Source organism: Astyanax mexicanus, chromosome 9 (assembly GCF_023375975.1).
Source record: "Astyanax mexicanus isolate ESR-SI-001 chromosome 9, AstMex3_surface, whole genome shotgun sequence".
In the NCBI taxonomy this organism is placed as follows: domain Eukaryota; kingdom Metazoa; phylum Chordata; class Actinopteri; order Characiformes; family Acestrorhamphidae; genus Astyanax; species Astyanax mexicanus.
Window position 1 is genome coordinate 41,968,558 of NC_064416.1, and position 14,544 is coordinate 41,983,101.

Sequence of the window (14,544 nt, forward strand, 5' to 3'; positions counted from 1 at the left end):
CACATTTTTTTCATAACCTTAAATCAGGCAGCCCCTTTAAAGGAGAACTCTGGTGTAAACTTGACTTTTGGTGTATTAAAACATAATAAAAATACTTACCTTTGATGAATAGCACACCTCTGTTCTCCCACAGCGTTCCGAGAGCCAGAAATTTTAACAGTTTACCCAAACACCCTTCAGACTGGGTGACACGTGGCATAATTTACCCTGATAAATCGCTTTTTCCACTGTTATCCAGCTCAAAGTAGCTCCACACCTCCTTGCTAGAATCTGGAGAGCCCTGACATTCAAAACGAGGCATTAATAACTTAAAAAGTGCACAAAAAGCTTATTAAAAACCACTGTTTACATCCTACAATGCTAGCTTCAACTTCATGCGCCCCATTGATACGTGCTTCTTAGGGGCACTGTGCATGTGCTGACCTAAATTGTCATTGCACAAAAGTGTAAATGGAAATAATAACAATTAATACAATTATTATTCATTATTTAAAAAAAACACACACACACTAAAGCAGTTTGTAATTATCTTTATTTGTCATACATTTGCCATGATACAGTGATTTATGCTATCCAAATATACTAACCTACATCTACCGGGACTTCTACTGGGTACATGACCTAATATAGTGCTTCCTTAGTATTTTTACAGTAAAATATACTGTAGGTCAGCACGGTTTGACAAGGTAGCACAACTCGACAGAACACAGACGCCAGGAACCATGCTATGCGGGATCTATGTGTATAAGTTATATGTCTATATTATTTTCAGTTCAGTAATGGAGGTGTGGAGCTACTTTGAGCCTGAATAACGGTGGAAAAAGTGATTTATCGGGGCAAATGATGCCCAGTGTCACCCAGTGTGAAGGGTGTTTGAAAAAACACAAAAGGTAAGTAGTTTTATCAATTGACAAATGTCAATTTTACAGCAGAGTTCCCCTTTAAGTGTAGAGTAGGTAGGAACCGCTGTCATGGTGAGGGAATCTCCGTGAGTGACGTTATTGGAGAGAGTGGGCGGAGCCTCTGCAGCTGCAAAGGGCCGCCGCTGCTGCTACTCTATTATCCACGGACTGACCACCAGCCTGAGCGGAGCAGCCGGACACCGGGGGGAAGGTGAGCGGCTTTCTGCGTTTCTACTGCCCGACCACAGGCGGCTTCTGTTGGCCAGCCGGTTACAGATCCCCGCCCGCTAGCTGTGCTTCACGGTGGAGACTGCGCAGGGACGCCAGCGCGGCTCCGGCTCCCCGGCTCTTTGTGTTTCATTGATAGCCGCCGGGTTTAGCTTTAGCTTTAGCCGCTTTGTGCGGATAAACCGGAGCTGTGTGATTTTCTTTAGTAAATTCTCGTCTCTAGTGTTCGTTATCTGTCTGTTAGACGTCATTTAAACACGTTTAGATAAATATTTTACATCAGCGCAGATGTTAAATACAGTAAAACAGTCTGCTTTCATAAAATGTCTCTGTTAGCTTAGCTCCAATTTTCCGTTCCACCTTTAAAAGCGCTGCAGCGGTTCCGTTCTGGCAGGGTTGCCAGGTTCAACAAAAAATATCCAGCCCAATGTCAGTCTAAAACCTGTTTAAACTAGCCCAGAATATACAGCTCTGGGAAAAAAACAAGAGACCACTTAAAAATAATGAGTTTATTTGATTTAACCAAATTGAAAACCTCTGGAATATAATCAAGAGGAAGATGAGTGATCACAACCCTTCAAACCAAGCGGAAAGTTATCCAAAAGCAGTGTGTAAGACTGGTGAAGGAGAACATGCCAAGATGCATGAAAACTTTGATTAAAACCAGGGCTATTCCTCCAAATAATGATTTCTGAAACTTTATGGATATGAACTTGTTTTCTTTGCATTATTTGAGTTCTGAAAGCTCTGCGTCCTTTTTTTTTTTGTTATTTCAGCCATTTCTCATTTACTGCAAATAAATGCTCTAAATGACTTTTATTTGGGAGAAATGTCTGTAGTTTTGTATAAAATAAAACAACAATGTTCATTTTACTCGAAACAAATGGCGTGGGATTATTATCAGTATTGCTATTTACTTAGTAATTAATAATAATGTAACGTTAGTGTTTTATGACTTTTACTTACTCATTTCTGTTTTTGTCCCTCTTGAACTCTCTTATTGTATTGTAATTGTTGGTTACATTGTGATTTATTTTTTGGGGGACTTTTTTGGGTTTTTTTGTCGCGTCCGTTTTTAAACGTTGACAAAACGTTTTTTAATAAACTTGAGCTATGTACACTTAGCTAAATGGGTAGTTTATAAAAAGGATATTTGTAACAGTGCTGTTTTGTGTGTTTTGAACTTGGAGGAGGTGAGAATTGCTGTTAAAATAATGCGCTTCACTGGTTTAGCTAAGCTAGATTTTAGGGGTTGGTCACAAAAAAAATATCACAATATTTCACGGAATTATATATTCAAAATAACGATATTCTTGTCAGTATGACAAAACATTGTTCTTTTGTATTATTTTTTTATTAATTTCAAGCGTATACTGCTGCAACAAAATAAATATAACTTTTTTTTTGTATAAATAACAGTTTTAGAATATTGTACACTTTTTAGGATGACTAAATCGATATGAACAAGGTGGTGCTGCCATGTAATCCTGACATAATCAGAGTACGGATGTCCACACAGAACAAAGGCCTAATAAGTCCTTGCTACACATTGGGATGTTGACTTCCCATGCCTTAATAAGTCGTAGCCACGCATTAGGATCTTGTTCCCATGACTTAGTAAGACACAGTGGGGGGGAAATGGGACCGAAAATGAGAACTAGCTGAGTAAAAAGTGTCATTAAAAGTAAAGAAACTACGTAGCTATATGGAAACTGTGGGCTTGACACGCAAACGTTCACACTGGGGCTAAATGCACATATGTCAGCATTACAAGGAAATATATTGTTTGAGTGGTAAGGCATGGTGTTGACTACAGAGTCACGACATATCCTCAGTGGTCTGTGACAGGTTCAGCAGTGCTGAAAATAAGTCCTATTCACCAGCAGAGAATACAATGAATGGAGGTAATGTGTGGCCTAGTAATTGGGGCTAGTCATAGCCAGGCCTCAGGCAAACAGCCAAAATATGATGTAAGGCTGGATGAGCTGCTCAGACTGGAATACTCACACAGTGTTTACTCTGTCAGCAGAGAAGAGGAGAATGCATATTACTAATGCTGCAATTTTACTCCTCTGTAATTTCAATACAATACTCTTTATAGAATATTGCACAATTTGTGAATTGAAACGTTACGCGGTTGCCGATTATTCTGCTTTATCTTTCTTTGTCAACCCCAAATTCTTCAATATGAAATTGGACATAAAAACTAGAAAACTGCAACGAAGCAAAATGTTTGGAGAACATGAAATATGAGATTTGTATTCACTATAATGTTGATTTTTAAAAAGAATTTTAGGAAACCAACCATTTTAATTAATTGTATTTGATTTATTTGAATTGCATTTATACAGTAATGTTTCTGAACAAACATGTAACCTTTTTTTGTAATGCTTGAATAGAAATCCTTAAGGATTAGATGTGAAATATCAGGCAGAAAATTGAGTAAAGTAAGATGTTGTCATGAAATGAATCCCTGATTTATAGGACTGTAATAGTGTCCTACATTGCACCATCTCCTGGATAGAGCTGCAGAACTCGCAATTGTTTCTCTCTAATGTCTTATCTTTAATAAAAGTTATAAGTAAAAAAAAATACATAATAAAAATGAACACCAAAAACTACCTTTCAAAGTTAGTGTTAAAACACTATTTATACAATTCATTGTCTTATATCTGCATAACATTCCATAATTTAATATTTCTAAATGCAGATTTTTTTTCCCATACTTAGAAATGTGTATTTAGATATTGGGCTAATTCAAAATGGATTATTCAGTCACACTCAGAGAGAACGAACACATAGGAAGTTGGCCATCTTGGAATTTTTTTTTTTTTTTTTTTTTTTTTTTTTTTTTTTTTTTTTTTTAGTGGATAATGTGTTTTTTGGGAAAACTAGATCTCTAAGATGATTAGTGCCAAATCAAATGTGATGCTTGTATCACAGAGTGAACGATTCTTTCACTGATCTGCAGCACTACTGCTCAAAACCCAGAGGTGAAGGATATGAGAAACTGTAATCACATGATTAAATTTTATGAATGCGAAGAAGTAATCAGTATCTTTGTTTTATTTCTAGAAAATGTCCTGTTGGTTAAGGAATGAGACTCTGGCGCTGGCGGAGGACTACATCCGCTTCTGCACCGGGGACCAACGGACGCCCCCCAGCGAGTCGGCCGAGGCCATGCGCCGCCTGGCCAAAGAGATGGAGCGGCAACACCATTCTAAATTCCACTCGCTGTCCCAGAGCTTCCTGACGGCCTGCGGCGCAGACCCCAGCGCGTGCCTCCGGAGCGTCATGGCCGTGCTGGTGGAGGACGGGAAGCTGAACTGGGGCAGAGTTGTGTCGCTGTTTACATTCACAGGCGTTCTGGCCACTGAACTATTCTCTAGAGGAGACGGGCCGGAGTGCTGCAGCAGGTTAGCAGAGACTATAGCTGACTACCTGGGAGCAGAGAACAAAGAATGGCTGCTGGAAAATGAAGGCTGGGTAAGCATATGATGATGGGCGAAAATGCTCAGAGTGTAGGACATCACAAAGTAAGCTTAATGTGTTCCTTTATCTGTGAATATGAAAGTCGATTCAGTGGAAAAAGCAAGCATAACTTGTGAAATCCGCCAGGCAAACTGTTCACGGCACATTTAATGATTAATCTTCCTTAATTTAGAAAGAGACCAGTACTGAAAGTAATGGAAGGCATTTATATATTTTTTGTTAAGTTAACTTGCATTAAAACATAAACCATGCATTCCTGAAAGCAAGGTTTCATTTTTAATTTGATAGAATTTTAAAGCAAATTAGAACATGCTTTTAAACATTGTTAGAAACTATTAAAGAAAGGTTTCCTTTAAAATAACAGCTTCTAAATCATGCAGATGCCCCACTTATCTGTAAAGGTTAAAACAGTGTCTCCATCATTGCTAGGTGAGACTCGACACACTGCTGACTGCACTATGTATCTCTTGTGAAGTTCTGTTTAAGAACCACATAATGCTGCGTAACTAAAATACATATTTATGTGTAAAATCATCCTGTAAAATTATTTTACCATCTAGATCTGTCCACATGCTTTTTTTAATCATTCTTTCATGGGTGTGTATTTCTCAACTTGCCCAGAAATGCATGTAGATGCGTTCTTGTTGAAGGATGGCTGGAAGGATGGTTTCACCTTCCAACTGTAGAAAGAGACAATTAGAAAGAAATGCCAATTCTTGCATACTGCTGCTTTAATACAGTGGAAAAATCATAGAATGGTACACAAAACATTTTAGTGCCATGTATATTTAATTCATTTAATTCTCTATCGTAAAGCACATTAAGTTATTCATATTTTTTAATGGTTTTTCAACAAGATTGTGTGTGATACTATAATGCATTTGCAAGAAGCATATCTCAAGCTGCCCTTTAGCTTGTGTTTAGTGGGAAGTGTGAGTTCAGATAAGAAAAAAAAGGAAAGTAAAACTAAAGCCAGTTAAAACAAACTTTTAAAATTTTTAATAAAATTGACTAACAAAAAAGGGGTGTAAATAAATTTCGCCTTCAGAGAATTTCGTTTTAGATGATGCCAGCTGGGGTTTTCCACTGATTTGGCTGCACACATACTTCTGCACGTTTTCATGAGAAGGCGGAGGGGGGAGGCCCTGATGAAGGTCAGATGATATCATTGGATCACTTCTGACTTTAAAGGGACTAATTTCTCTCTTTTGCTATGCTTGTGCAAAACCACAAACGCACACCTTTTATTATAACTGCAGTCGAGCTGCTCTCTCGCTCTCGCTCGGTCTCTGCAGACGCAGGCGAGAGCTGCAGACTGTTGGTGTTTGAGCTGAGTGTGCAGCAGAGCAGTCTGAGTGGAGCTTCAGAGCAGCACATGCGGCTTCTCTGTTTATGGCAATTAGAGAGTGACTGAAGCCAAACTATTCCAGGAATGCATGCGGGAGCTTCCAGAACTACACTTTATCCACAGCTGCTCTCCCTCTGTTTCATCCCTTCTTTTCTTTATATTCTTTCAACCTTTTCACTCTCTAACATCTTTTTTGTCTTTTCTCGACTTTATTTTCCTTTCTTTTTTTCACGATTTATTTCTCTCTTCCTTTTTACTTTGTTTTCTTTGTTAGAATGTTCCCATGTTTTTCCCCAGTTACTTTTCAGTGATTTTTTGTTTTCTTTCTGTTTTCTCATCATTTCTTCTTCCTCCAATTTGTCATTTTATTTTGTCTTTCATTGCTCTCAATTTCACTTTTTCAAAAATTTCCTTCATTTTCTTTCTTTTCTCATATTCCTTTCTTTCTTTCATTTTTCCTCGTTTGTCTTCTTATTACCTTTAATTTCTAATTTCTTACATTTAAACTTCTATTTTCTACTTTAATCTTCTTCCATTTCTTTTTTCCAATGATTCTTTGTTCTCTACTTTCTTTTTTCATTCTACCAGTTTTGTTTCTCCATCTTTCTTTTTCTTTCATTTTTACAATTTATTCTCTTCCTTTTTCCCACTTTCGTTCTCATGTTTTTTTTACTTAGTTATTCTAAAGCTTTTATTTCTTAACTTTTTCCATCATTTCTTCTCCCTCCATTTTTATACATTTTTTATTTTATCTTTTTTATTTTATTTGCTCTCAATTCCATATTTGTAAAAATATATCTATATTTTTGACTTTCTATTATTTATTTTTTCTCGTATGCATTTCTTTTTCCTTTTCATCTTAACCTTCTTTTTTCTGCCACTTTTTTGGCTTTATTTTTTGTCCTCGTTTCCTGTCTGTTTCCTCATGCTCCCCTATCCTTTTTTCTACATTTGCATTTTTGCCTCATCTGTCTTTTAAATTCTTTCCTTCTTTCTTCAATTTGTCTTCTTATAAATTTTCATCTTTCTTTGCCCTCTCACACCCTTCATTTTTGTTTTCTTTTCCTCATTTTTGTATGGCTTTTTCTAATTCGTTTTCCCTTACCCTTTTGTTTCTCTTTGTATTTCTTTGTGTTTTATGTTCACAAAAAGTTGTCACAAAGCAGCTTTACAGAGATCAAAGATTAAGCCTATTTTGAGTAATCCACAAAAAACCTTGAGGGGAGCCCATTCTTCTCCTGTCAACACCAGATAGCACAACAAATATCAGAACAACACTAATAACTGCACAGAAAGAGGGAGACAATGGAGAGATTTCTGTCTGTTTTCTGTTTTTTGTATCACACTGACTCTCTGGCTACTCATGATCCTGGAATGAAAACACCCTCTACATCCTCCAAAATCACACGCAGCTAAACTCACACTGCCACATCCTGGTCTTTATATGGAAACCTGTTAAACACTGACTCATTTACACCTCCAGTCAGACAGTCTGTCTGCAGAGTTGGAGTCACTGCAGGCTGTGATGGACGGAAGGGTTGGGCGGTATGATGGTAATACTGTATAACGAGGTATGGTGGGCACAGGTCCACCATAGCTGTAAGTTTAGACTCAGGAGTCAGCAAGACGTGCCTCAAAACACTTCACACACTTGAAGCTTTATCAGCTAGATATGTGTGATTTGAGGCTCATTTAGCTGGAACACTGACTGTGCTGTGATATTAGCAGTTAGCCTGTTGGCTAACAAGATCAGTCTGCACTGTGTTAGTGCTAAGGTGGTTGGCTAACATTATAAGTCTTAGCACTAAGCCTGGTGGCTAATGTTATCGGTCTGTGCTGTGGTGTTAGGGCTTAGCCTGTTAGCTAACGTTATCGGTCTGTGCCGTGGTGTTCACAGTAGACCTCTGGGCTAAAGTTATCGGGCGTAGTGCTAAGCCTGTTAGCGCTAACAGGTGCTAAGGTTGGCTAAAGTTATTGGTCTGTACCATGGTATTAGCAGTAAGCATTTTGGCTAACATTATCGGTCTTAGTGCTAAGCCTGTAAGCTAACGTTATCAGTCTGTGCTGTGGTGTTTGTGTTAAGGAGGGGTGGGCAATATTATATTGTATACAGTATATCGTGACACAGAAATATCCTGATATTAAAAATCCATATCATGATAATAGGGCTGTTCTGTCTTGAAAGTAGTCTATTATTTACTGTGAAGCTTTAAGTGTATTTATTGTATAATTGTTTTAGTTTGCAGTTTATATGTATGCACTAAATATTCTGCAATATTTTTTGCTGCATTATATTATTTTATGCTATATTATTTATTTAACCACATTATGATTATACTGTTATACTCTTATACTATATTCCTGAAATTAATTATTTATTTTTCTGTTTTCCTATATCGCCAAGTATATCGTTATCGCAAAAATACCCTTAAATATGGTGATATTATTTTAGAGCCATACGCCCACCCCTAGCGTTAAGACTGTTAGCTAACATTAGTGGTCTGTACTGTGATGTTAACACTAAACCTGGTGGCTAACGTTATCGGTCTGTGCTGTGGTGTTAGTGCTAAGCCTGTTAGCTAACATCAATTGTAGCGCTAAGACTGTTAGCTAACATTAGTGGTCTGTACTGTGGTGTTAATGCTAAGCCTGGTGGCTAACGTTACTGGTCTGTGCTGTGGTGTTAGCGCTAAGCCTGTTAGCTAACATTGTTGGACTGTGCTATAGTGTAAGCAGTAAGCCTCTTGGCTAACGTATTGGTCTGTATGCTTGTTTTAATGGTTATCTAGCTAAGCTAACTAACTAAGACTTCTTTCTCGCGTAGACACAAGTTTTTATCTCCAGTACTCCAGTTAGTTAAAACTGCTGTACTGAGCTGTCTGACACTCTGTGTATCTGTACTGGAGGCTAGCTTAGCAAGTGAGCTTTAGAACCCAAAACCATGAGGGAAAAAAAACACAGAACGTGTACAGTTTTTGCAAATTCCTGCCCTTGGTAATACAGTATACTGCAGTAATACTTTGATACAACATGATTAAAAGGTTAGTAGGGTTGTAATGATAACTGTTGAAATGGTGAACACTTCCTCTCTGTCACTTCAGGACTGCATAAGCTTATCAGTGTTTTATTATGTGGGGTGTTTTTCTCTTCCCTATGACCTTTTGAACAGACTTCATATATATATATATATATATATATATGGAACTAGGTGTTTTCCTGAGTTGAATGGAATTGACACTGTGCATATCACTTAGTGTGTTTTTTCTTCTTATAGTGTGTGTATAAATGTATGTGGTTTCTCTACACTGATGGGTAAAAGGCAGACAACATATTTCATCATGTTTTTGTGCGTTCAGCACAAGTTTGGGGAGTCTTTCTGGTTGTCTTTGCTCAGGTTGTTTGTTTACCCTAACTTAAAAATCTGAATCAAGATGTAGTTTTTGTTGGATCCCAGGCCATTGCTGTCTCCAATGCAATGAAAGATGTTCAATCTGATGTATTTTATCATGATGAACACATCCAAAGAACTGTAATAGCATCATAAATAACAGTATACTCAAACTGTATTACCCATATACAGCAACAGAGGGAGCAGTTCATGCTGCAGACTGAGCTTAGATGACATGACTAGACTGGAGGCAGAGTGAGGCAGAGGTCCACAGTGAATTTACACACCAGACTACTACTTAGCCTGTGAAAAATTAGTGCAGCCAATGCCAAGAAGCTTAACTAATTTAGGTTTTAATTTTCATGTTTGGCTAATCTAACAGCAGTTTCAATTAATCAAGATTAAAAAAAAATAATAATTTAGTTCTAATTTTCCCATTTTCTCCCTAATTTACATGGCCAATTACCCAACCCACTCCTTAGGACTCCCCCTATCACTAGTAATACCCCAACACACCAGGAGGGTGAAGACTAGCACATGCTTCCTCTGATACATGTGAAGCCAGCCACCGCTTCTTTTTGAGCTGTTGCTGATGCAGCATTACCAAGCAGCATCACAGCGCGCTTGGAGGAAAGCACAGCAACACAGTTCTGATACATCAGCTCACAGACGCCCTGTGCTGCGGACATCACCTTCGGAGTGATGTGGGGAGAGAGCGCCATCTACCCACCCAGAGGGAGCATCAGCAGCTTGAGGAAAAGCTGCATGAGCAGGGGTTCAAACCTACAACCTCCCGCTCATAGTGGCAGCGCTTTAGACCGCTGGACACTCTGCGCCCCATTAATCAAGAAATTTTGAATTATTTTCATTGAACAGTGACTATATGCTCAACTCTATTAATAACTACCTGAATTGGCTCATAAAAAAGGGCTTCTGGATACTTTTGGACATGTCGTCTCATTTTGAAGTTGATTCAAATCCCCTCAGTTGAGGCTTAACAGAGCTGTCTTTCACACTCGCCCTTTCTGTTCCTCTTCCACGTAAACACACACCAGCACGGAGTCAGACACACACACACATACACACACACACACACAGCTGGCAGCTTTGACTCGGGACTACGCAGCCTTTCAGCCTATTGTGTTAACACGCTATTGATCTCCACGCCTCACAGACTTTAAAAACGCTCCCTGAGAAAGAAACATGAAAAACTGACAAATATCCACCACCTGGACCTTTCTGACCAGTACAGCAGCTGGCTTTCTGCAGGCAGCTGCACAGCTCACGGCTTCACAAACAAAAATTCTGCCCTTTTGTTTCAGAATCGAGACCTAGAACTGCAAAGCCAGTTTATTTCCTGTATATCTGCTGGTGGGTTAAAAAAAAAATGGGTCTGAGAGTGGTGCAGCAGATTAAGGCACATCTACCATGATCTGAGGATTGTCATTTTGAATCCTGGATCATGCTGCTTGCCATAAAATTGATATCGCAATGTACATGTGTGCAATAGTCATATTGCAGAACATGCAATAGTAAAATTAAATATTTCTAAAACTTTTTGCTGCTTAATGCAAAAAAAAGCACTGTTTTCAAATGATTAATTATTTTATATTTTATATTAGTCATATTATGTGGGATTATTGACTTCTAGGGGTGACGAGGGGCTCATCTTACGAGACGAGACACGATACTGGGTTGGTAAAAAAAATTCATTTGAAAAAATCACACAACGCAATAGACATTAAGTCTATAAAAATGAACAATATCAATAAAAAATAAAAATCAAACTTTTCTAGGTTCTATGTAAAGTGCAAACACTAAGTACGAACCATAACCAGTCATAAAGACTATGGTTTCTGTTTTTTTTTTTCCTGAGTCTCTTGTAACTTAACTACATATAACCATAACCAGTTAGTGTGGGAGGTTTCATGGCTAAATTGGAGCAGCCTGGTGTTCAATCTTCATTAATTGCACATTACACCAGTAAGAGCAGAGTGTGAAGGTTCAATTAGCAGAGTAAGAGCACAGTTCTGCTCTAAATATTACAACGAACATAACATTATGGGTGACATACCAGAGTTCAAAAGAGGACAAATTGTTGGTGCACGTCTTGCTGGAGCATCTGTAACCAAGACAGCAAGTCTTTGTGATGCATCAAGAGCCACGGTATCCAGGGTAATGTCAGCATACCACCAAGAAGGACCAACCACATCCAACAGGATTAACTGTGGACGCTGTAAGAGGAAGCTGTCTGAAAGGGATGTTCGGGTGCTAACCCGGATTGTATCCAAAAAACATAAAACCACGGCTGATCAAATCACGGCAGAATTCAATGTGCACCTCAACTCTCCTGTTTCCACCAGAACTGTCCGTCACCACAATAAATTATTGTGCTCTAAAACCAGGTGTTTCAGTTTCATTGTCCAAATCCTGTAGATCTAGCTCTATTTTGCACCAGAAGATCTAAGACATTTTTGGAACATCTCCCACAGCTTGTTTTGAGACGTCAACTCTCACCGTCCTCTCTACTCATTCATGCAGGTTTTTTTTTTTTCCCAGTTCAGTACCGAGAGTTTTTACTGAACTGGGAAAATCTGCTTTTAGCTACAGTGCACCGGCGAGCTGGAACTCACTACAGGAAACACTAAAACTCAGGTCACTGGTGTCACTCAATCATTTTAAACTTTTAATATCTAACCACCTTCAGACAGCCTGTACCTGTTTTACTCAATCTTAATTATTTATTTTACTTCATGTTTTAGTTCTCTTTTTTTATTTTTTATTATATATATTTATATTCCTTTTATTTATTTTATATAATTTATTATTTATTTATTTTATTATTTTTGTTTTTGTATTTACTTTCTTATAATTATTTTATTTTTTAATTATGTTTTATCAGTAATACTGTTATTATATATTTTTAATTTTTAAAATTTTTTAATTTTATTCTTATTACTAAATAGTTTTATTTTTTAGTTTCATTTTTATTCTTCTTTTTCATAAATATTAAATATTTGCTTTTAATTTTGCTTTTTCAATCACTATTGTATTTGCTCGGCTACATTGAAAATGAGGGTCACCCTCAATGTACTTCCGAGTTTAAAATAAAGGTTGATTGATTGATTGATTGATTTTGTTACTATATGGGGGTTTTGATCTGCATCAAGATCTCTTGGTCTTCCAGATCTGATCCCAGAACTAAAATATATTTGTATTTATGTTTCAAATAGAAATATGCCATATGTATAATAACTTGCTAGTTCTGTTTTACTGAGCTGTTGAGTTTAATGTGTTTTTTGTCGTTTGTTTTGCAGGAGGGATTCTGTAAGTTCGTCCGCAGAGCGGGACATCTAGGTCAAGATTCCTCCATGAAAACAGCACTGTTTGCTGCAGCAGGAGTCGGGATAGCTGGACTGACCTTTCTCCTCGTGCGCTGACCTCCTTATTTATTCATATAAATATATATTTTTGTCTTCCTTCCTCTTGCCTTTATTTCTTTCTTTTAGCCATTTAATTTCATTTTCCTCTTTTGTCCTGTTTCCTTGTTTTCTATCCTGTTTATGGAGATGGACTAAAATATCTTTGAGGAATTTTTTTTTTTTCTCCAGTTTTTGGTTACTTAGTAAACCAAGGACTCAGTTGAATGTTATGCACATTGGTGCCACTAGTCAATCATATTCACTCTTTCTATTTCTCTCTCTCTCTCTCTCTCTCTCTCTCTCTCTCTATCTGTCTGTGCATATCTTTTGTGCTTTTTTTTATTTTAAAAATGCTTCTAGGTAGTCATATTTGTCATTATTTCCTTTTAATGTAGATAGTAACAGTAAAAATTGTGGCTTTCTGAGAGAAGACACAAACACAGGTTTAAAACATGATTACTTTTCTTTGATTAGAGCTGATACTCTTTGTTTCTTATTATTTTGAGTGGGAAGGGAGGTGCTGCGAAGAGTCTAATTCATTCATCAATAATAAAGATCTGTGGTGAAATTAATATATTATATTTATATGAATAAAAAGTAAACAGCAGCCAGAAGCATTTGATTTACTGTATTTTAGTGTGTATTCGTTTACATTGATATCTGATTTTTTTTTTTTTTTTTTTTTTGCTTTTGTTGTGAAGGTGCTAATCTGTGTTTCCAGTCTTTATGTAATTTTCCAATTAGTGACCAACTTAATTTGTAAAATTGTATTTATTTTCCTTTTAAAGAACAAATTGTAACTATTATTAGCAATTATCCTACATTTCACAAAGCATATTTTTGAATCTTTTTATTTATTTAACTCTTTTAATAAAATGTTTTCATAAAAGAGCTGAAGTTTTATTTTTTTTTTTTTTTTTTTTTTTTTTCCCAACTTTCAATCAAAAACAACCATCCAAACAGCCCACTGAAACCAACAGGGTTTTTTGTATTGTAAATGAAGGTCAGTTGTTCAAAATGAAACTGATTGTGACTGTTGGTGTAAACCTGCAGTTGTTTCGCGGAAATTGTTGTAAACTAGTTCCAACATGTTCCTAAATGGCCTTAATAGACTACAATGATGTCAGTGTTTGTGTAGCTGGAGTGAGTGCCACTTCAGTTTTGATTGATTGATTGATTGAGTGATTGATTAGTTATTTAACATTTAAGAAAAAAAAGGCATACTTGAGTTTTGGAGCTTTTAGAAATTTGAACAATTCCTCAAACACAACAGAAATGTAGTTGATCGGCTATGATGCTAATCAGTTACAGCCTTGGTGTCTAAAGTTTGTTTCCTTAGTTCTTTAATGAAGCTACAAGGCTAGTGTAGTAGTTAAAGGAGAAGTCTGGTGTGAAATGCACTTGGCTTGTAGTGAAACATGAAGACAAGTATGAACTTCTCATCAACCAATAGCCCACGTTTGTTAACCCCCAGCATTCTAAAATACAGTGCTTTTAGCCGATGCTACCAACAGGCTTACAATGATAGTGATGGGGGCATAACATTAGCCATGCAAAGAAATCACTATTTTAACATCATTAACTAGCACAAAGTAGCTCCACACTTCATTGGTAGATGTCTGTGGGCCCTGGCATTTAAAACGAGGCACTGGGAACTTGAAAAGTGCACAGATAGTTTATTAAAAACACTGTTTTATACACACAGTACCTTCAGAAAGTTTCTGTGTGGGTTATGTTCTCCAGATCTGCCCACCACCATTCTTC

The 14,544-nt window shown here is 37.1% G+C and overlaps 1 protein-coding gene across 1 annotated transcript; it reads left to right on the top strand.

The window, feature by feature from the left end:
* Positions 1 to 1,006: 1,006 nt before the first annotated feature.
* On the top strand, positions 1,007 to 13,671 carry bcl2l10 (BCL2 like 10). Its single transcript, XM_022679857.2, has 3 exons — positions 1,007 to 1,113; positions 4,206 to 4,616; positions 12,676 to 13,671. Exons 2-3 carry the CDS (start codon positions 4,209 to 4,211, stop codon positions 12,796 to 12,798), a joined length of 531 nt encoding a protein of 176 aa, XP_022535578.2. The 5' UTR covers positions 1,007 to 1,113; positions 4,206 to 4,208; the 3' UTR covers positions 12,799 to 13,671.
* The last annotated feature ends 873 nt before the right edge of the window (positions 13,672 to 14,544 follow it).

Bases quoted from the DNA above. Each gene is read 5' to 3' on its own strand.
- bcl2l10 (XM_022679857.2), top strand. From the start codon at position 4,209: ATGTCCTGTTGGTTAAGGAATGAGACTCTGGCGCTGGCGGAGGACTAC. The intron at 4,617-12,675 runs GTAAGCATATGA...TTTGTTTTGCAG, and splicing joins TGCTGGAAAATGAAGGCTGG to GAGGGATTCTGTAAGTTCGT.